Below are 23256 nucleotides of genomic sequence, written 5' to 3' on the forward strand. Positions count from 1 at the left end.
GGCTGCTGGGACTGGATCCCTCAGCCCCCAGGGAAAGGGCTGAGGTCACTGGGGTGCTTTGGTTCTGGGAATAGCACAGCATACAAGATGTCTCTCCAGAAATGACTCTCCACCTCCAGAGACACCTCACAAATTCAGTTTTCCCTGCAGCTCAGCTCCGTGATGACCTAGGACACAGCCCTGTGTTACTGTTCCAGTTGGTTCAGTGAGAAGTCAGGATGAGTCCAGACACGACCCTCCCTGCAGGGGGCGCTCCAACCACCAGGGGGCGCTCAGGGTCATCTGGAAACAAGAGGACCCATTTCAGGGCAGGTGCAGAGGTTGGGATGGAGGATTTCTCTCTCAGAAGCTGTGGTTTCTCCACTGGATCATTGCCACCCCTGGAAGCCTCATCCACAATGATTCCAGGGAACTTTCTTGTCTCTAAACTTGAGACGTTTTTCATGGAGTCAGGCTTGTCTGTCTTTCCCCATCTATCTTTGGAAGAGCTTCACAGATATATTTCTTCTTGAGACCTTTATTTGACGATTAGGTTACTACTTTCTGTTATTAGTTGTCAAGTTTTTAATCGTTTAATGACATAAATAATTTTTACTGTTTTACTTTAAATCTGCTTTCCAGCATCAGATGGATTTCCAATTCCTCTCATCCTGACAACCTCTCCAGTCCTCTCTGATGCAATGCCTTTCACTTGAATAGTATGAGTCATGTTGATATTCGGAAATTGATGTCCATACAGCACTGCAGGCATTTTCTGCTCAGGGGACCTTTGGAAATGTCGGGACACAGGCTGGGCTGTAACATGTGGGCTTTGTTTCCTGTACCTTGTCATCTAGTGTGGACATTGATATTAGATAATTAAATAAAACAGAGAGATAGATAAAACGGAACAGAAACAAGTATATCCTAATTGTATGGAAAATAACCGTAAAAACTGACTACATAACCCATATTTAGGGAGTGGTAAAGGCTCGAAGGTGTAAAAATGATACAAGAAGCCGTATGAAGTTATTTGTATTAACGTAAATATTTTTAAATCTTTTGAAAATTCTTTTCTAGCTCACTCCTCAATCCCATGGTGAGTGTCTGGTTTTCTCTCTAAGAAACAGACAAATATATTCCAATTGGCGGCCACTGGCATCCTTCCAGCAAGCAGATGAGGGGCCTTTTGCTCTACATCATCCCCAGTATTTTAATTTTTTTTTATTTTGTGCTTTCACTGTTGTAATAAGTGAGTAGCAGTATTTCATCGTCATGTTATTTTATGTTTCCTTAATGAAGAATCCTTTTAAAACCTTTATCTCTTCTATGTGTAGGCATCTTCAAATCACTGTACATTATTTTCATTATTTATTGCTGTCGTTGAGCTGTGAATTTGCTGTATATTCATGATACAAGTCCATATGACATGATACTAGAAAGCACATTCTCCAAGTCTGTGCCTAATTCCCTTATCAGTGAAGTTATTCTTACTGTTGCTATCGTTGTTTTCAGAACAGAATTTTTAATAGATACAGAAAAATTACAAATTTATATGATGAATGATGTTTGGTGTATTATATCTAAAAATTCATCATGTAACTCAAGGGCACCCATAATTTCTGCCAGGTCCATACTCCAGGCCACTTTCAGGGATGGAGGGTTAAGTTCAACTTCTTGAAGGGAGGATGACCATCATGAGGTACCTGAACTTATTCCTTAAGGGACATTTATCCTACCTTCCCCATTAGATATATTTATTCAATCTCTTTATATAAGTATGAGTCTAGGTATTTGTTTCATAACTTGTGTTAAGGTTATATACTAAGGCATTTTCTTTGCTTCTGTAATTGTGACCACTTGTCAGCCATGAGGAGCTCTTTCAGATTGTCTCCTGTATCCTCTTTACGGGCCCCCATCCATTTGTGTGAAGACTTCCTTACTTTCTGGTGCTACAAGAATCTGCAGGACAATCATCTGTATTCTATTCTCTGGCCCTAGAATTAGCCATGCCTCAGCTGAGTTGTGGATCCTTTTCTGGAGACTAGTAATAGGAATCAGAAGATTGGGTATTAGGATACTAATGCTGGTGTCCTGTCTACTGGGAGCATTGGCTCTAGACCCTATCAGCTAAAAGACCTTGGAAATATATCTGTGTGCACTACTCCATGTATACACACACACATCTGCAACTAGCTCTGTATCTCACCTTCTGAGCTGTGTTAAGGTAAATGTGAGACAATTCTTACATCTCCAATCCTAGAGCAACATCACATGGTTGAATCTAGACTTTCCACCTTGCTTGTCTGTTCCTTTCCACCCAACAGTAAGAAACCTGTCTCCACCAATGCCATCCAGCTACTAATTGTTCAATTCCACATGCACGGTAGTAACTGAATGCTTAGCCTGACTCCTGATGGAAATACCATTATCCACCAGGCTCTACTGCTTACGTGCAGTGGCTTAGAACTTAGCCTTCAGACTCCACTCATTTCCAAAGTCATTTAGGTCAAAACCTATTTTCCCACCTCTTCAGCCATGTTAATTCATAGATTCACTATGATAGTAGGTATCATGTATACAGTGTGCATCGTTCCATCCTTCAGTCTCTGAACTTCTAAATGAAATTTATATTTATATTAAAAAGGTTCTCCTCTTACTGTATATATTTTGACAAATTCATAGTGCAATGATTCCACTACTGCAATTTCATTGAGAAGAATTTCACTATCCTTAAATATTGTCCATGTTTCACTTACCAAAAACCTTCTCCCAAATTCCTGCTAAATGCTCATCTGATTGGCTAATATATAGACCTGCCTTTTCCCAAATGTGAAATAGGGGAAATTGAACGTCTTCAGACCGATTTTTTAATTAGCAATATGCATTTAAGATTCCCTCATGTCCTTTCATGGTATAATAGTTTAATATTTACATTGCTGAAAACAATTCCACAGCATGGATACGTCACGCATTGTTTACGTACTAATTTTTGGAAGAACGTATTTGTGGCTTCCAATTTTTCTCAATTGTAAATAAAGAGACCACAATAATTCATGGGCAGTCAATGATGGAGCTCTAAGTATCAAGACACTTATGTAAATATTATGAGCATGACTCCTGGGATCTTACATTACGCTCTGTCCAGGTGTGTGAGTGACTGCGCGGAGGAAGGGCTCTGATGCAGAGACCACTCAGCTGACCCAGGCATCGTACTGAAAGGAAGTCAGAGCCCAAGCAATGTCCACACGAGGTGGACCCAAGGCCAGCCCTCAGACCCGGCTGAGCCCCCAGCCTACAGTCAGGGTCACCCTTTCTTACACGTGAGTGTGCATCACAGGAGCAGGTCCTGTCGCTGAACTTGAGCCTTTCACAGCGACCCTGCATCGGGCAGGGTGGGCTTCTCCTCCAGTCACTCCCTAAGCAGAGACAGTGAACAAAATAAAGAGCTGCTGTCAGTAGAAACTGTCAGGGGTTGTGGCAGGGTTTTGTCCGTCATTCAGCACCTGGAACATAATTATTCATTCCCCCGTGTGATCCTATTGCATATGTGGTAAGTATATGGCACAGTGGGAGTGGATGAGGGGACAAAGGTCGCACTGTGAGCGGAGATGCTATGAAACAGTGCAGATCCAAGTCCAGGGCCAAGGTCCTCCTCCCCAGGATGCAGGAGGACCTAAGAGCTCAGGCAGGAATCCTGGGCTGTCCCAGGTAGGAAGACACACCTGTGTGGGTAGAGACGTAACACCATCTGACTCACACTTTAGCAGGACCACGCTGACACTGGCGAGGTAGTTAGGAGACGTTGGGACACTATTACACCCTAACCACACTCTACCTCAAGGCAAACATTTCTAGTTCAATCTTGTAGTAGTTTTTATTCCATTCAGCAGCCTATGACAGGATTAACATTCTTATTCTTTGTTATTCTGTGAGCACTTGTCTCTCTCCAAGATTTAAATTTGTTGCTGTCTTAGTTCTATAATTATCTGATATATTGGTGAGATTTTGATAACGTGCAACGTGGCCCATTTTGAGGCTGTTTTAAGAACACTAAATAGAAGCATTTTCTCAGCTTCTCATCTCTCTGCGTCTCCAAGACGAGTATCAGCTTTATCGTAACACCCAGAAACTGGAAAGGGTTCCAATATCACACATCAGCTTAATAAATAAGCCAATCATGCTATGATCATTCTTGAAATGCAACCTGTTATTAAAACCAGGATTCTTGATGCACACAAAAACATGAGAGTATTCACAAATATTTGTGCTGACCTAATAAGCCATAACAATAAATATATATATATATTTTTGTTTTGAACATATGTTATGTTCCGATTTTTATAAATTCTAGAAAATGAAAAGTAACCTGCAGTAACAAGGGAAGATCAACGGTGATGTGGGGACAGGATGGAAGATAAGAAGGGACAGGAAGGAGGAAACCCAGAAACTACTGAAAATAATGAGAGGAATTGATTTGTTCTCTCCTGATAATGCTTATGCCTCCGTCAGTATTCATCAGAGTGTTCATTCTGAGTGTGTGCGCTATATTACATGTCAAGAACCTCATTACAGTAATTACAAATGAAGAAATGCATGACTTGGGAGGGAAGGAGTGAAGGGAAGATACTGAAATATAAGAGACTCTTGAAAATACTTCTCATCAACGCTGACCCCCTCCATATATTTTAGGTAAACACGAGAAGAGAGCAAAGTCATCATGACCTCATTACAGGAGGGGGATCTGCAAACCTCACCCGGAAACTCCAAATCTGTCCTCTAGTAGGTTCCAGGGAGCAGCCTGGCCCAGAGCTCAGGAGCAGATGCTGGATCTAACGGTCACCCCATGTTTCTCCTTGGACACTACACACACCCTCCATTCCTCTGGGTGTAGTTTACACCTCTAACATGAGGGTAACAATGACAGCTACATCACGGGATGTGAGTGCATATGTAAGATGATATATGGGTCCTAAGGGTTTACTCTGGAACAATCACACAATGAAAGTTATATTTCCCAGTTGCTATCAACACCACAAAATCCAAGACTCTCACACCTGCTCTGAGACCCTGCCCTTTCTGAGGACATTCAACGACGTAGCCTCTTATATACTAGAAGGTCATGCAAATAGGGTCCTTCCTCTGCTGATATAAAGCAGCCTCAGCCCTGATCCTGCAGCTCTGGGAGAGGAGCTCCAGCCCCGGATTTCCACGTGCTCCCATTCGGGGTTCAGGACAGAACACTCACCATGGACTTTGGGCTGAGCTGGGTTGTCCTTGTGGCTATTTTACAAGGTAATTTATGGAGAGCAAGAGACACTGAGGATGTGAGTGGATGTGAGTGAGGGAATCAGTGGATGGGTGACAGTCTCCTGACCAGGATGTCTCTGTGTTTGCAGGTGTCCAGTGTGAGGTGCAGCTGGTGGAGTCTGGGGGAGGCTTGGTGAAGCCTGGGGCGTCTCTGAGACTTTCCTGTGCCGCCTCTGGATTTACTTTTGATGATTATGCCATGAGCTGGGTCCGCCAGGCTCCAGGGAAGGGGCTGGAGTGGATCTCAGTTATTAGTTGGAGTGGTGGTAGCACATACTATGCAGACTCTGTGAAGGGCCGATTCACCATCTCCAGAGACAACTCCAAGAACACGCTGTACCTGCAAATGAACAGCCTGAGATCTGAGGACACGGCCGTGTATTACTGTGCGAAAGATACACAGTGAGGGGAAGTCAGTGTGAGCCCAGACACAAACCTCCTTGCAGGGAGACAGGAGGGGGGATGCAGGGGGCACTCAGGACATACAACTGGGTGTTTCAGCCCCAGGAGCAGGTGCAGATGGTAGTTAAGGGATGCTTTCCTCTAAGGGTCTGGGGTTTCCTCTCCATATAGCAGTTTTCCCTGGGGAACCTCTCTGTACTCATCCATGGTTCTTCAGTTACACATTCAGTCTCTCAATTACAAAGACTTTTCGAAATAGGGGAATAAATGTCATATATGAAAGGCAGAGACTTAAATTTATATGTTCAGGTTTTCCCTTGTCTAACTCTTGTCTAAATTGACCCGTTTAAAAATGATTCCAGCTGATGTGTAAAGAGTTAAACATATTCTTCCTTCCTCATTGTGGTATCTCAGCCCTGCCCTACTGTAGACAGCTGTCCCTGCCAGGATGCTGCCTGTTGACTTGCTGCTAACCTCTTGCATGAGAAGCATAAGTGCGCTGAGCAGCCCCGGATCCTCAGGGGGTCGCCGGGAAAGATGCCAGTTAGAGGGACGTGGGTGGGGGTGTTTCTACATGTGCACCTTGCTTCCAGGGCCAATAGAATCCCTATACGCTTAGATCATACCTGCATCCTGTTCTACTGCGCAGTTTATTTTATGTCAAATATTCATCATCAAAGCTATTACCAATAGACACATATGTAGTTGGTAGGGAAAGTTTACAGTCAGGTGGATAATAACATGAATTTTCACAAGCTGCTGAAAATAGATCTATTCTCCTTTCTTCACCACAGCATCTTACGTGAGCGCAAAAATGAAGGAAAATCACTCAGGTTCTCATTCCACGAAGAGTCCTGCAGACCTACAGGCAGGCCCACCTCTGTCCAGGAACCTTTGCAGGGGAGGCCAGATCCAGGGTGGAGAAGCCCAGGCCTCGACGGGAGGTCTCCCTGTGTCCTGATGTGTGCTCTCCAGCACATCACGTGCCAATTCCAGGCTGCAGTTTAGCTTCACATCTGTAGGATTCAAGTAAATCGTTACCTACATCACATGCTTGGTGTGCATATGTAGAAACAAAATAATAAAAGAGGCCCTGAGTGTTGGCCCCCAGGGTAGGTCACCCGAAAATATGCCTCAAAGTGACTTAAGACAGAGCCAGTGCAGAGGGACATTCTGACCTTCCTCCCTGTCACCCTGAAGCCAGAAATAAACCTCCCATGTGAAAGGTGCTCTCCCAACATCTAGGCATGGAAATGAAATCGTCCTTCATCTCATGCTTTCCACCTGCCATTTTTCTGTGGAAAAATATTTAGCCAAAGAATAAGTTTAATCAGAGAAGCGAGCAAATGCAGAAAGAAGGGAAAACTGTCCAACAAGACTAAATAATTATAGTTTGCTCATTAAGCAAATCAAGGACCTTTAGTTCCTCCTCAAGGGCTATAGATAATATTCTTGTCCATGTCTCATGAGCCGTCTTATAGATACTGAACTTCCCACCAGGAGGAAGAAGTTAACACCATAATGACCAGACTGTAGCCATGACATAAGCTGCCACAATTGCAAGAACTGGCCTCAAAGAAATGGGAACAAACCGACCCTGGACCTGAAGATTAACTCTCCCTAAAACAATCAAGAGGAGGCTGATCAGACCACCACATGACCAACTGCAAGACGACTGTCACAGCTGACTCTGCCGTTTCTGCCCGTAGCCCCTCCTTCCGCCTATAAAAGCCCTTTCCCACAGATGCTCAGTGCGGGGTGGCCTTTGGAGAGAAGTCTGTCCCCCACCCCCGGATGCAGGCAGCCAAAATAAAGCAAACTTTCCTTTCACCAACTTTGCCTCTTTATTGGCCTTTCAGCACCGATGGGCGGACCCTGCTTTCCTTTGCAGAGGGACACTCTTATCACCAGGGATGGGAATTCAGGCCTGTGAACGTCTATGAACAAACCTGTTCCTTCTTTTTTTTTTTTTTTTTTTTGCGGTACGCAGACCTCTCACTGCTGTGGCCTCTCCCACTGTGGAGCACAGGCTCCGGACGCGCAGGCTCAGCGGCCATGGCTCACGGCCCCAGCCGCTCCGCGGCATGTGGGATCTTCCGAGACTGGGGCACGAACCCGTGACCCCTGCATCGGCAGGCGGACTCTCAACCACTGCGCCACCAGGGAAGCCCAGAGCTCCGTTTTGTTAAGGGGCCCAGGATGACTTCTTATCTTGGCACGACCTGTTCTGAGGAGTGGCTGGAATCTTTGCATTATTGTCATCTTGTCTAGAAGACTGCTGTGTTCTAGAGAGAACAAAATAAACAAGTTGGTTAAAAGAAGGCAGGGGTCAAAGATCAGTAAAGGAATTATTGTAACCAGGGGCCCAAGGAGGAGTAAGAACCAGGTAATGTTTCAGAACATTTTTTGATGGTGGTCCAGGCACTGTCAGCGCTTGGGTTACCCTGTCCAAAGTTAGAATGACCATATCGTAACAATAAAGTTTACCGTGACAGATCTGAGTTTATGAATGATCGTAACTCGAAACATTCAATGGATTTAGCAACGTTGAAAACACAATCAATACCTTGAATTTTTATTATTAATTTTAATTTATTTTGCCCCAGAGAAGAGTTTGACAATTACAATTTCAGTAACACATTTCCGTAATTTTGACTTATAGCTCTTAAAATTTAGATACCACATTGTTTCATAACAAATGTTTCATCTACATCCCTCACATTTGAAACTGGATTCCAAGTGGATCTAGAAGACGTAATGTGAGGATAGCGAATGTCTCTACAGTCAGTAAGATCTAAGGCAACAAACCTAACATCACATGAGGACGCCGCTGATTTCCAAGTATAGTTCCTACTTCTTCATTGCTCAATGATTCCAGCAAAGGTACAAAATGACCTAAACCATCTAGTCTCAATGTTCCTGAAGTCCACACCTCATTCTGAGCTTATACCCTCAAGATTTTATAAGGGAAAACACAGAGACCATCAGAAGGACCTGTCCACGTGGCCCCCATGAACCCACCACCATCAGCCCTTCTCCCTCCCATCACGATGGTCAGGCCCTTTTGCTGTGACCATCACTGGTAACCAGCAGAGCAATATGACTTAAGTCTCCCGACTTCATTTCCCATTACCCACTGGGCATCTCTAATGGATATTCCCTCCAGAATTACCATATGATCTCGTCTCCAGACATAATTCCTTCCAATTAGCTCCACAAAGGAAAAATAAGTTTTTTTTAGTCCGGGTGCCCTAACACATTTTTCCTAGGGTTCAATAGACCCTAACAACACATCCCCACCCACTGAAACATAAAGACACCTGTTATATATCCTTCTATGTTAACCTGAATTTGGCTGGATCTCCTCTAATCCACCATCTCAAGAAGGACAGGTCAGATGCTGGGGCATCTGTACAAATGCAGGCCCTTCTTCCACCTGCTGAATAATGGGCCCACCTGGTTCTAGGTTTTAGATGCCATCCCCTCCATTCCCCTATCACACAGCGTATCAGCTCAATATTCAGGTCCTGACAACAGGGTCCAGACGTGTCCTGTGATTCTTGCCCATATTACGTTTGTTGGTTCTCCTATTATTGACATTCAAGCAGGCGGATTCTTTAGAATTTAATTTACTCTGCAAATATTATTGGAAAAGCTAGAAGAAGTATCGTACTGTGTTCATGAAATAGTATGGAGTAAATATCTTCTCATAGACAGCAGGCTTGACATCAGTCAGTGTACAGGTGAAATCACTGGGTTGAGGGAGAGCTGACGTGCCCCAGACCCACAGGTGTGACCTCTCAGGGCAGGAGTGGAGCCAGGGCTACATGTACAGGGTGTCAGTCAGAGATGGGGACTCACATTGGTCTTTCTGGTTCCCAGGAGAGATAACATCACTGATGACACTGAGGTCAACATTCAGCACCCCTGGCAACCCCACTATAAATTTCAGACATACCATTACCATCGTGATCCGCAGTTTACATCCTTGCAGACTGAAATGCAGATGGTGAGGCCACATCCTCAGTGCCCACAGCGAGATGGAATGGAGCTGTGCTCTGCTCTCCAGCAGCACATACTGATGTGACCTCAGACACAGTCCCAGGACTCTCTGACCCAGGGATTCTGGAGAGCTGCTCTCAGGCGGACTTTTCAATGGAACCTGCTTCCTGAGGTGGGAACTTTCCTCTGACTCTGACACCCTCATACTCTGCAAGCCATTCACTGTGAAGGTTTACTTCCAAAAATCATGCATGTTCTCTCACCCAGTGTGGTGGGAACTGTGTTCCCTGAGCTCCAATGTCACTGGCTGTGACAGAGTTAGAAATGAACACTTCTAGAAGGAGTGAGTCTGTGCACTGTGACCGGGTCACCTGCCCAGCATGTTGGAGTCCTGAGGAGCTTCCAGGAGCTGTCTGTTCTTAGACTTTGCTAGCCCTGGGGATTCCTCAACGTCCACCCGCAAGGAAGGGACCCTGAAGCTCGCGGTGTTCCTGCAGACACTCAGTTGTGCACAGGAAACTGGCAAGTCAGGCTTCAGACCATGTCAGCAGTGCTGGGATCCATGACCATCTCAGCAAGAATGACTACCTTGTCCACAAAATACACTGTGTGTTTAGTTGTTATGAATAAATCCACCTCCAGAGCTACTCTTGATAATATTTAAACTGTTTCAGGTGAAGAAGTGTTCACCCAAATTAAGGGAAACACGAAGTCCGTTGTGAATTATGATAAACATTCAATTTTACCTGACTTTGTCTGAATTCAATGTCATTATTACATGTATGGTTTGTCTCAAATACTTGCGCATCCAGGATATAAACATGAGGTAATGCTGAAAGGAAAAAACAAGAGTCTGCGTCTGACATCTTGGAGGACCCTGAATGTGTGAAGGGTATTTATGTGAAATATATACCTCCACGGGATTAAAGTCTACTCCCCAAACCTGCCGTTAATCCTTGAGCACAGCTGACTTCCTGACTAGCCCTTCAGCATCATTTCATTCCTGGACACAGAGTCCCCAGGCACAGGGAGGGGACCCCAGGTGGGGGCTGAGTTCTCTGAGGGCACAGTCAGCACCCTCCTCAGGTGGAGCCCCAGAGACTGGGACCTCCCTTCACTACTTTCCGATTTTTATAGACTGGTCCATCCCGTATGCAAACATCCCCTTATGTCACAAGGTAAAAACAAAGTACCTGTTCACTTAAATTCGGGTTTCTCCTCATGATTGAATAGATTTTCTGGGCTTCAGGAATCCCATCTGCAAGAAGATGAATCCACTGTGGTTCTTCCTCTTCCTGGTGTCAGCTCCCAGAGGTGTGTGTCTCAGGGATTCAGACGTGAATACATGGGGAAGCTGCATCTGAGCCCATGAGTCACCGTTGTTCTCTCTGTCCACAGGTGTCCTGTCCCAGGTGCAGCTGCAGGAGTCGGGACCCAGCCTGGTGAAGCCCTCACAGACCCTCTCCCTCACCTGCACTGTCTCTGGATTCTCATTAACCAGCACTGCTGTAGCCTGGGTCCGGCAGGCTCCAGGAAAGGGGCTGGAGTGGGTTGGGTGGATATATGGTGGTGGAAGCACAGATTATAACCCAACTCTTAAGTCCCGGCTCAGCATCACCACGGACACCTCCAAGAGCCAAGTCTACTTATCACTGAGCAGCCTGACAACTGAGGACACAGCCGTGTATTACTGTGCGAGAGACACAGTGAGGGGAAGTCAGTGTGAGCCCAGACACAAACCTCCCTGCACGGAGGCCCGTTACCACCAGGGGTCGCACAGGACCCACCAAGTACAGGGCTGAGGCCTGTGGCAGGTGCAGATAGGGGCTGGGAGGGAATTCTTGTTAGAACCTGTGCTTTCCTCTTCCTGCCCAGGAGCTCCACCAGAGACCCTGTTCTGTATCCTAATGTTTCATTGCTGTGGATTATGAAGTGTCTAAAAAATTTTGTGTGCATGTACATATTTGCTTTTTATTTTTATTATAGTTGTGTATATATATTCATATGCACAGACAAATATAATACTCAAGAATTAAGGTTGTTTTTCATTTCTTTATCTTTTTCTCAAAGGAGCTCAAGAAAACCCTGCAGCTCACCATGATGTTCAATTTCAGCCTGAAGTTCGTGAAACATGTAAATATCCTGAGAGTGCACATGAGACTTTTAAACAGTATTAATTGTTGTTTTGCTCTTGTAGATGTGGAAGGAGAGACACCCCGTCCTGCCTTCAGGCAACCTGCACAAGCATTCTGAATTCTGCAGCAGGCAGCGTTACAGACTCTAACGCCAGAGTGCTCCAATACTGCAATGCAATTATCCTCGTTATTCACAGATTCCAAATCTGCAAATTCACCTACTTCTGGCTTCTATGAGCACCCAAAATAAATACTGTCATTTTGTGGTCATTCACGGACATTTACGATGTGGTCGGTTGTTTGAATCACCCAACACACTCATACACACACACACACACACACACACACACACACACACACATTCCCAGCTGAGGTCAGTCAACGTGATGCTCTCTTTTCTTGTTTCAATTCCCATCCTGTAATTGAGCACTTTCTGGGCTCAAATTAGTGCCATGCTTTTCACATTTCTGTGATTCTTGGCGGTTGTTTAAAGTAGTCCCAGGCATAGGGCTGAGGAACAGTCTAGTGTCCCTACGCACAAACGGCTGTGAGTGGACTTAGGGAAAATGTACATGAGACATCAGCTTCATTCAGGCATGATTACATGGCCATGGGTGGTGAAATGATACTCATGTCTCCAATATGCAGCTCACCCAAAACCTGAAGACAAAACTCGCTGCTGCATATGGGGTGCAGCCTTGGAAACTTGCCTTAATTCCAAATACAGCCTGGCAAGTGGGGGCTTATGGCCAAGATGCAGATAGACATATATGGAAATGTAAGTATCGTATTGGAAAAGAAACATCACCCATTCTTCAGAGGTGACATGAAGCGGTGTCCACCCTGGATCTCAGCCAGCACCCTCCTCCGCAGCCCTAGAGAAGGACCAGCCGGGACCATCTTTATATGGAAACATGCTTCCACCTGCACATCACACCCAGGCTCAATGGGAAAGCACAGCACCTGTGCTACTCAGAGTCAGGGTTCTCACCTTCACTGACATAACTCTCTGAAAGTCAAAGCATTGATCAAAATGAACATGAAAATCCTCTGGTCATTCCTCTTCTTGCAGGCATCCCTCAGCTGTGAGCATCTCCTGGGTCTGAGGAAGGTGGAGTTATGGGGTGACATCTCTGAACTGGGTGTCTCCTTGTTTCCCCTTCGCCAGGTGTCGTGTCCCAGGGTCCGGTGCAGGAATCGGGCCCAAGACTATTGAAGACGCTCTCCCTTACCCGCTCAGTCTCTGGATTCTCCATCACAAACAGTGCTGGCTGCTGGGACTGGATCCCTCAGCCCCCAGGGAAAGCGCTGAGGAGACTGGGGTGCTTTGGGTCTCGGAATAGCACAGCATACAAGATGTCTCTCCAGAAATGACTCTCCTCCTCCAGAGACAGCTCACAAATTCAGTTTTCCCTGCAGGTCAGCTCCGTGATGACCTAGGACACAGCCCTGTGTTACTGTCCCAGTTGGTTCAGTGAGAAGTCAGGATGAGTCCAGACACGACCCTCCCTGCAGGGGGCGCTCCAACCACCAGTGGGCGCTCACGGTCATCTGGAAACAAGAGGACCCATTTCACGGCAGGTGCAGAGGATGGGATGGAGGGATTCTCTCTCAGAAGCTGTGGTTTCTCCACTGGACCATTGCCGCCCTTGAAAGCCTCATCCACAGTGATTACAGGAAACTTTCTTGTTTCTAAACTTGAGACGTTTTTCATGGAGTCAGGCTTGTCTGTGTTTCCTCATCTATCTTAGGAAGAGCCACACAGAAATATTTCTCCAAGAGACCTTTATTTGAAGGTTAGGTCACTACTTTCTGTTAATAGTTGTCAAGTGTTTAATCGTTTAATGACATAAATAATTTTTACTGTTGAACTTTAAATCTGCTTTCCGCCATCAGATGGATTTCCAATTCCTCTCACCCTGACAATGTCTCCAGTCCTGTCTGATGCAACTTCTTTCACTTGAATAGAATGAGTCATGTTGATATTTGGAAATTGACGTCCATATAGCACTGCAGGCATTCTCTGCTCAGGGGACCTTTGGAAATATAGGGACACAGGCTGGGCTGTAATATGTGGGCTGTGTTGCCTGCACCTTGTTATCTAGTGTGGAGATTGATAATAGAAATTTAGATAAAATAGAGAGATAGATAAAAGAGAACAGAAACAGGTATATAATCATCGTATGGAAAATAACCATAAAAACTGACTACATAATCCTTTTTTAGGGAGTGGTAAAGGCTGGAAGCTGTAAGATGATACAAGCACCTGTATGAAGTTATTTGAATAAACATAAATATTCAAACAAATTTGGTAAATACTTTTCCAGCGCACTCCTCAATCCCATGGTGAGTGTCTGGTTTTCTCTCTAAGAAATTGACAAATATATTCCAATTGACGGCCACTGGCATCCTTCCAGCAAGCGGATGAGGGGCCTTTTGCTCTATATCATCCCCAATCTTTGAATTTCTTATTATTTTGCCTTTAACTGTTGTAATAAGTGAGTAGCAGTATCTCGTCATGGTGTTATTTTATGTTTCCTTAATGAGGAATCTTGTTCAAGCCTTTTATCTCTTCTTTGCAGAAGTATCTTCAGATCACTGGCACAGTGTTCATTATTTTCATTTTTTGTTACTGTTGTTGAGCTGTGAATTTGCTGTATATTCATGATACAAGTCCTTTATAAATATGATATTAGAGAGCACATTCTCCAAGTCTGTGCCTAATTCCCTTCTCAGTGAAGTTATTGTTACTCTTGCTGTTGTAGGTTTCAGGACAGAAATTTTAATGGATACAGAAAAATTACAAATTGATTTTACGAATGATGTTTGGGATATTATACCTAAAAATTCATCATGAAACTCAAGGACACTGTTTAATTTCTATCACATCCCTACGCCAGGCCTCGTTCAGGGATGGAGGGTTAAGTGCACCTTCTTGAAGGGAGGATGACCATGATGAGGTACCTGAAGTTATTCCTTACGGGAGATTTATCCTACCTTCCCCATTAGATATATTTATTCCACCTCTTTATATAAGTATGAATCAAGATATTTGCTTCATACGTTGTGCTATGGTTATATAGTAAGGCATTTTCTTTGCTTCTGTAATTGTGACCACTTGTCAGCCACGGGGAGCTCTTTCAGATTGTCTCCTGTATCCTCTTTACAGGCACCCATCCATTGGTGTGAACACTTCCTTACTTTCTGGTGCCACAAGAATCTGCAGGATAATCGTGGGTATTCTCTTCTGTGGCCCTGGAATTAGCCAGGCCTCACATGAGTCGTGGATCCTTTTCTGGACAATACCATTAACAACCAGAAGGGTGGGTATTAGGACACTAATGCTGGTGTCCTGTCCACTGGGGCATTGCCTCTAGACCCTATCAGCTAAAAGACCTCGGAAATATATCTGTGTGCTCTACCCCACGTATACACACACATGTCTGCAACTATCTCTGTATCTCACCTTCTGACCTGTGTGAAGGTAAAAGTGAGATCATTCTTACATCTCCGATCCTAGTGCAACATCACTTGGGGAAATCCAACCTTTCCCCCTTGCTTCTCTGTTACTTTCCACCCAACAGTGAGAAGCCTGGCTCCACCGATGCCATCCAGCTACTAATTGTTCAATTCCACATGCACAGCAGTAACTGAATGCTTAGCCTGATTCCTGATGGAAATACCGGTTATCCACCAGGCTCTAGTGCTTATGTGCAGTGGCTTAGAACTTAGCCTTCAGACTCCACTCATTTCCAAAGTCACTTAGGTCAAAACCTATTTTCCCACATTCTACAGGCATGCTAATTCATAGATTCACTATGATATTAGGGATCATGTATACAGTGTGCATCGTTCCATCCTTGAGTCGCTGACTTATAAGTGACATTTACATTTATATTCAATAAGGTTCACTCTTTATTCTATTACTATATATATTTTGACAAGTTCATAGTGCAATGTTTCCACCACTGCAATTTCATAGAGAAGAATTTCACCATCCTTAAATATTGCCCATGTTTCACATATCAAACACCTTCTCCCCAATTCCTGCTAAATGCTCATCTGTTTGCTTTATATATAGACTTGCCTTTTCCCAAATGTGAAATAGGTGAAATTGAACGTTTTCAGACGATTTTTTAATTAGCAATATGCATTTAGGATTCCCTCATGTCCTTTCATGGTATAATAGTTTAATATTTAAACTGGTGAATACAATTCCACACCATGGATACATCACTCATTGTTTATGTACTAATTTATGGAAGAACGTATTTGTGGCTTCCATATTTTCTCAGTTGTGAAAGAAGAGACCACAATAATTGATGGGCAGTCTGTGATGGAGACATAAGTTTCAAGTCAGTTATGTAAATATTACGAGCATGACATCTGGGGTCTTACGTTAAGCTCTGTCTAGGTGTGTGCGTGACTGCATGGAGGATGGGCTCTGATGCAGAGACCACTCAGCTGTCCCGGGCATCGTGCTGAAAGGAAGTCAGAGCCCAAGCAATGTCCACACGAGGTGGACCCAAGGCCCAGCCCTCAGACCCGGCTGAGCCCCCAGCCTACAGTCAGGGTCACCCTCCCTTACACGTGAGTGTGCATCACAGGAGCAGGTCCTGTAGCTGAACTTGAGCCTCTCACAGCGACCCTGCATGGGGCAGGATGGGCTTCTCCTCCAGGCCCTCCCTAAGCAGAGACGGTGAACAAAATAAAGAGCTGCTGTCAGTAGAAACTGTCAGGGGTTGTGGCAGGGTTTTGTACGTCAGTCAGCACCTGGAACATAATTATTCATTCCCCCGTGTGATCCTATTCCATATGTGGTAAGTATATGGCACAGTGGGACTGGATGAGGGGACAAAGGCCACACTGTGAGCGGAGATGCTATGAAACAGTGCAGATCCAAGTCCAGGGCCAAGGCCCTCCTCCCCAGGATGCAGGAGGACCTAACAGCTCAGGCAGGAATCCTGGGCTGTCCAAGGTAGGAAGACACACCTGTGTGGGTAGAGACTTAACACCATCTGACTCACACTTTAGCAGGACCACGCTGACACTGGCGAGGTAGTTACTTAGGAGACGTTGGGACACTATTACACCCTAACCACACTCGACCTCAAGGCATCCATTTCTAGTTTAATCTTGTAGTAGTTTTTGTTCCATTCAGCAGCCTATGTCAGGATTAACATTCTTATTCTTTGTTATTCTGTGAGCATTTGTCTCTCTCCAAGATTTAAATTTGTTGCTGTCTTAGTTCTATAATTATCTGATATATTGGTGACATTTTGATAACGTGCAACGTGGCCCATTTTGAGGCTGTTTTAAGAACACTAAATAAGAAGCATTTTCTCAGCTTCTCATCTCTCTGCGTCTCCAAGACGAGTATCAGCTTTATCGTAACACCCAGAAACTGGAAAGGGTTCCAATATCACACATCAGCTTAATAAATAAGCCAATCGTGCTATGATCATTCTTTCAATGCAACCTGTTATTAAAACCAGGATTCTTGGTACACACAAAAACATGAGAGTATTCACAAGTATTTGTGCTGACTAAAATAAGCCATAACAATAAAAATATATATATATACAGTTTTGTTTTGAACATATATTATGTTCCCACTTTTATAAATTCTAGAAAATTAAAAGTAACCTGCAGTAACAAGGGAAGATCAACGGTGATGTGGGGACAGAATGGAAGATAAGAAGGGAAAGGAAGGACGAAACCCACAAACTACTGAAAATAATGAGAGGAATTGATTTGTTCTCTCCTGATAATGCTGATGGCTCCGTCAGTATTCATCACAGTGTTCATTCTGAGTGTGTGCGCTTTGTTACATGTCAAGAACCTCATTAAAGTAATTACAAATGAAGAAATGCATGACTTGGGAGGGAAGGAGTGAAGGGAAGATACTGAAACATAAGAGACTCTTGAAAATACTTCTCATCAACCTGACCCCCTCCATATATTTTAGGTAAACACGAGAAGAGAGCAAAGTCATCATGACCTCATTACAGGAGGGGGATCTGCAAACCTCACCCGGAAACTCCAACTCTGTCCTCTAGTAGGTTCCAGGGAGCAGCCTGGCCCAGAGCTCAGGAGCAGATGCTGGATCTCACGCTCACCCCATGTTTCTCCTTGGACACTACACACACCCTCCATTCCTGTAGGTGTAGTTTACACCTCTAATATGAGGGTAACAATGACAGCTACAACATGGGATGTGAGTGCACATGTAAGATCACATATGGGTCCTAAGGATTTACTCTGGAACAATCACACAATGAAAGTTATATTTCCCAAATGCTATCAACACCACAAAATCCAAGACTCTCACACCTGCTCTGAGACCCTGCCCTTTCTGAGGACATTCAACGACATAGCCTCTTATATACTAGAAGGTCATGCAAATAGGGTCCTTCCTCTGCTGATATAAAGCAGCCCCAGCCCTGACCCTGCAGCTCTGGGAGAGGAGCTCCAGCCCCAGATTCCCACGTGCTCCATTCGGGGTTCAGGACAGAACACTCACCATGGACTTTGGGCTGAGCTGGGTTGTCCTTGTGGCTATTTTACAAGGTAATTTACGGAGAGCAGGAGACACTGAGCATGTGAGTGGATGTGAGTGAGGGAATCAGTGGATGGGTGACAGTCTCCTGACCAGGATGTCTCTGTGTTTGCAGGTGTCCAGTGCGAGGTGCAGCTGGTGGAGTCTGGGGGAGGCTTGGTGCAGCCTGGGGGGTCTCTGCGCCTCTCCTGTGCAGCCTCTGGATTCACCTTCAGTAGCTATAGCATGAGCTGGGTCCGCCAGGCTCCAGGGAAGGGGCTGGAGTGGATCTCAGCTATTAGTAGTAGTGGTGGTAACACAAACTATGCAGACGCTGTGAAGGGCCGATTCACCATCTCCAGAGACAACTCCAAGAACACGCTGTACCTGCAAATGAACAGCCTGAGATCTGAGGACACGGCCGTGTATTACTGTGCGAAAGATACACAGTGAGGGGAAGTCAGTGTGAGCCCAGACACAAACCTCCTTGCAGGGAGACAGGAGGGGGGATGCAGGGGGAACTCAGGACATACAACTGCTGTGTGGTTCAGCCCCTGGAGCAGGTGCAGATGGTAGTTAAGGGCTGCTTTCCTCTAAGGGTCTGGGGTTTCCTCTCCATATAGCAGTTTTCCCTGGGGAACCTCTCTGTACTCATCCATGGTTCTTGACTTACACATTCAGTCTCTCAATTACAAAGACTTTTCGAAATAGGAGAATAAGTGACATATATGAAAGGCAGAGACTCAAAGTTATATATTCAGGTTTTCCCTTGTCTAACTCTTGTCTAAATAGACCCGTTTCAAAACTATCCCAACGGATGTATAAAGAGTTAAACAGATTCTTCCCTCCTCATTGTGGTATCTCAGCCCTGCCCTACTGTAGACCGCTGTCCCTGCCAGGATGCTGGCTGTTGACTTGCTGCTAACCTCTTGCATGAGAAGCATAAGTGCGCTGAGCAGCCCCGGATCCTCAGGGGGTCGCTGGGAAAGATGCCAGTTAGAGGGGACGTGGGTGGGGGTGTTTCTACATGTGCGCCATGCTTCCAGGCCCAATAGAATCCCTATACGTTTAAGTCATACCTGTATCCTGTTCTATTGTGCAGTACATTTTAGGAAAAATATTCATCGTCAAAGCTATTACCAATAGACACATATGTAGTTGGTAGGGAAAGTTTATAGTCAGGTGGATAATAACATGAATTTTCAGAAGCTGCTGAAAACAGATCTATTCTCCTTTCTTCACCACAGCGTCTTACATGAGCACTAAAATGCAGGAAAGTCCCACAGCTTCTCATTCCACGAAGAGTCCTGCAGACCTACAGGCAGGCCCACCTCTGTCCAGGAACCTTTGCAGGGGACGCCAGGTCCAGGGTGGAGAAGCCCAGGCCTCGACGGGAGGTCTCCCTGTGTCCTGATGTGTGCTCTCCAGCACATCACGTGCCAATTCCAGGCTGCAGTTTAGCTTCACATCTGTAGGATTCAAGTAAATCGTTACCTACATCACATGCTTGGTGTGCATATGTAGAAACAAAATAATAAAAGAGGCCCTGAGTGTTGGCGCCCAGGGTAGGTCACCTGAAAATATGCCTCAAAGTGACTTAAGACAGAGCCAGTGCAGAGGGACATTCTGACCTTCCTCCCTGTCACCCTGAAGCAAGAAATAAACCTCCCATGTGAAAGGTGCTCTCCCCACATCTAGGCGTGGAAATGAAATCGTCCTTCATCTCATGCTTTCCACCTGCCATTTTCCTGTCGAAAAATATTTAGCCAAAGAATAAGTTTAATCAGAGAAGCGAGCAAATGCAGAAAGAAGGGAAAACTGTCCAACAAGACTAAATAATCACAGTTTAGTCATTAAGCAAATCAAGGACCTTTAGTTCCTCCTCAAGGGCTGCAGATAATATTCTTGTCCATGTCCCATGAGTCGTCTTATAGATACTGAAACTCCCACCAGGAGGAAGAAGTTAACTGCATGATGACCAGACTGTAGCCATGACATAAGCTGCCACAATTGCAAGAACTGGCCTCAAAGAAACGGGAACAAACCAACCCTGGACCTGAAGATTAACTCTACTTAAAACAATCAAGAGGAGGCTGATCAGACCACCACATGACCAACTGCAAGACGACTGTCACAGCTGACTCTGCCGTTTCTGCCCGTAGCCCGTCCTTCCGCCTATAAAAGTGCTTTCCCACAGATGCTCAGTGCGCGGTGGCCTTTGGAGAGAAGTCTGTCCCCCACCCCCGGGTGCAGCCAAAATAAAGCAAACTTTCCTTTCACCAACTTTGCCTCTTTATTGGCTTTTCAGCACCGAGCAGCCAGACCCTGCTTTCCTTTGCAGAGGGACACTCTTATCACCAGGAATGGGGAATTCAGGCCTGGAAGCGTCTATGAACAAACCTTGTTCCTTCTTTTTTTTTTTTTTTTTTTTTGCGGTACACAGGCCTCTCACTGCTGTGGCCTCTCCCACTGCGGAGCACAGGCTCCGGATGCGCAGGCTCAGCGGCCATGGCTCACGGGCCCAGCCTCTCCGCAGCATGTGGGATCTTCCCAGACTGGGGCACGAACCCGTGACCCCTGCATCGGCAGGCGGACTCTCAACCACTGCGCCACCAGGGAAGCCCAGAGCTCCGTTTTGTAAAGGGGCCCAGGGTGACTTCTTATTTTGGCAGGACCTGTTCTGAGGAGTGGCTGGAATCTTTGCATTATTGTCATCTTGTCTAGAAGACTGCTGTGTTCTAGAGAGAACAAACTAAACAAGTTGGTTAAAAGAAGGCAAGGGTCAAAGATCAGTAAAAGAATTATTGTAACCAGGGGCCCAAGGAGGAGTAAGAACCAGGTTATGTTTCAGAACAGTTTTTGATGGTGGTCCAGGTACTGTCAGCGCTTGGGTTACCCTGTCCAAAGTTAGAATGACCATATCGTAACAATAAATTTTACCCGTAACGGATCTGAGTTTATGAATGATCGTAACTCGAACATTCAATGGATTTAGCAACGGTTGAAAACACAATCAATACCTTGAATTTTTATTATTAATTTTAATTTATTTTGCCCCAGAGAAGAGTTTGACAATTACAATTTCAGTAACACATTTCCGTAATTTTGACTTATAGCTCTTAAAAATTAGATACCACATTGTTTCATAACAAATGTTTCATCTACATCCCTCACATTTGAAACTGGATTCCAAGTGGATCTAGAAGACGTAATGTGAGGATAGCGAATGTCTCTACAGTCAGTAAGATCTAAGGCAACACATCTAACATCACATGAGGACGCCGCTGATTTCCAAGTATAGTTCCTGCTTCTTCATTGCTCAATGATTCCAGCAAAGGTACAAAATGACCTAAACCATCTAGTCTCAATGTTCCTGAAGTCCACACCTCATTCTGAGCTTATACCCTCAAGAATTTATAAGGGAAAACACAGAGACCATCAGAAGGACCTGTCCACGTGGCCCCCATGAACCCACCACCATCAGCCCTTCTCCCTCCCATCACGATGGTCAGGCCCTTTTGCTGTGACCATCACTGGTAACCAGCAAAGCAATATGACTTAAGTCTCCCGACTTCATTTCCCATTACCCACTGGGCATCTCTAATGGATATTCCCTCCAGAATTACCATATGATCTCGTCTCCAGACATAATTCCTTCCAATTAGCTCCACAAAGGAAAAATAACTTTTTTTTAGTCCGGGTGCCCAAACACATTTTTCCTAGGGTTCAATAGACCCTAACAACACATCCCCACCCACTGAAACATAAAGACACCTGTTATATATCCTTCTATGTTAACCTGAATTTGGCTGGATCTCCTCTAATCCACCATCTCAAGAAGGGCAGGTCAGATGCTGGGGCATCTGTACAAATGCAGGCCCTTCTTCCACGTGCTGAATAATGGGCCCACCTGGTTCTAGGTTTTAGATGCCATCCCCTCCATTCCCCTATCACACAGCGTATCAGCTCAATATTCAGGTCCTGACAACAGGGTCCAGACGTGTCCTGTGATTCTTGCCCATATTACGTTTGTTGGTTCTCCTATTATTGACATTCAAGCAGGCAGATTCTTTAGTATTTAATTTACTCTGCAAATATTATTGGAAAAGCTAGAAGAAGTATCGTACTGTGTTCATGAAATAGTATGGAGTAAATATCTTCTCATAGACAGCAGGCTTGACATCAGTCAGTGTACAGGTGAAATCACTGGGTTGAGGGAGAGCTGACGTGCCCCAGACCCACAGGTGTGACCTCTCAGGGCAGGAGTGGAGCCAGGGCTACATGTACAGGGTGTCAGTCAGAGATGGGGACTCACATTGGTCTTTCTGGTTCCCAGGAGAGATAACATCACTGATGACACTCATGTCAACATTCAGCACCCCTGGCAACCCCAATATAAATTTCAGACATACCGTTACCATCGTGATCCCGAATTTACATCCTTGCAGACTGAAATGCAGATGGTGAGGCCACATCCTCAGTGCCCACAGTGAGATGGGATGGAGCTGTGTTCTGCTCTCCAGCACCATTTACTTATATGACCTCAGACACAGTCCCAGGACTCACTGACCCAGGGACTCGGGAGAGCTGCTCTCAGGTGGACTTTTCAAGGGAACCTGCTTCCTGAGGTGGGAACTTTCCTCTGACCATGACACCCTCAAACTCTGCAAGCCATTCACTGTGAAGGTTCACTTCCAAGAATCATGCATGTTCTCTCACCCAGTGCAGTGGGAACTGTGTTCCCTGAGCTCCAATGTCACTGGCTGTGACAGAGAGAGTTAGAAATGAACACTTCTAGAAGGAGTGAGTCTGTGCACTGTGACCAGGTCACCTGCCCAGCATGTTGGAGTCCTGAGGAGCTTCCAGGAGTTGTCTGTTCTTAGACCTTGC

General features: G+C 45.2%; 2 gene segments (V, D, J or C); both read left to right on the plus strand.

Annotated features, from left to right (window-relative positions):
* The first annotated feature begins 5166 nt into the window (after nt 1-5166).
* LOC132419932 (immunoglobulin heavy variable 3-23-like) lies at nt 5167-5695 on the plus strand. The segment is given in 2 exon segments: nt 5167-5274; nt 5379-5695. Coding segments are annotated over 2 exon segments (363 nt in total).
* A 12598-nt stretch (nt 5696-18293) lies between these two features.
* On the plus strand, nt 18294-18819 carry LOC132419930 (immunoglobulin heavy variable 3-23-like). The segment is given in 2 exon segments: nt 18294-18398; nt 18503-18819. Coding segments are annotated over 2 exon segments (363 nt in total).
* The last annotated feature ends 4437 nt before the right edge of the window (nt 18820-23256 follow it).

Source organism: Delphinus delphis, chromosome 2, assembly GCF_949987515.2.
Source record: "Delphinus delphis chromosome 2, mDelDel1.2, whole genome shotgun sequence".
In the NCBI taxonomy this organism is placed as follows: domain Eukaryota; kingdom Metazoa; phylum Chordata; class Mammalia; order Artiodactyla; family Delphinidae; genus Delphinus; species Delphinus delphis.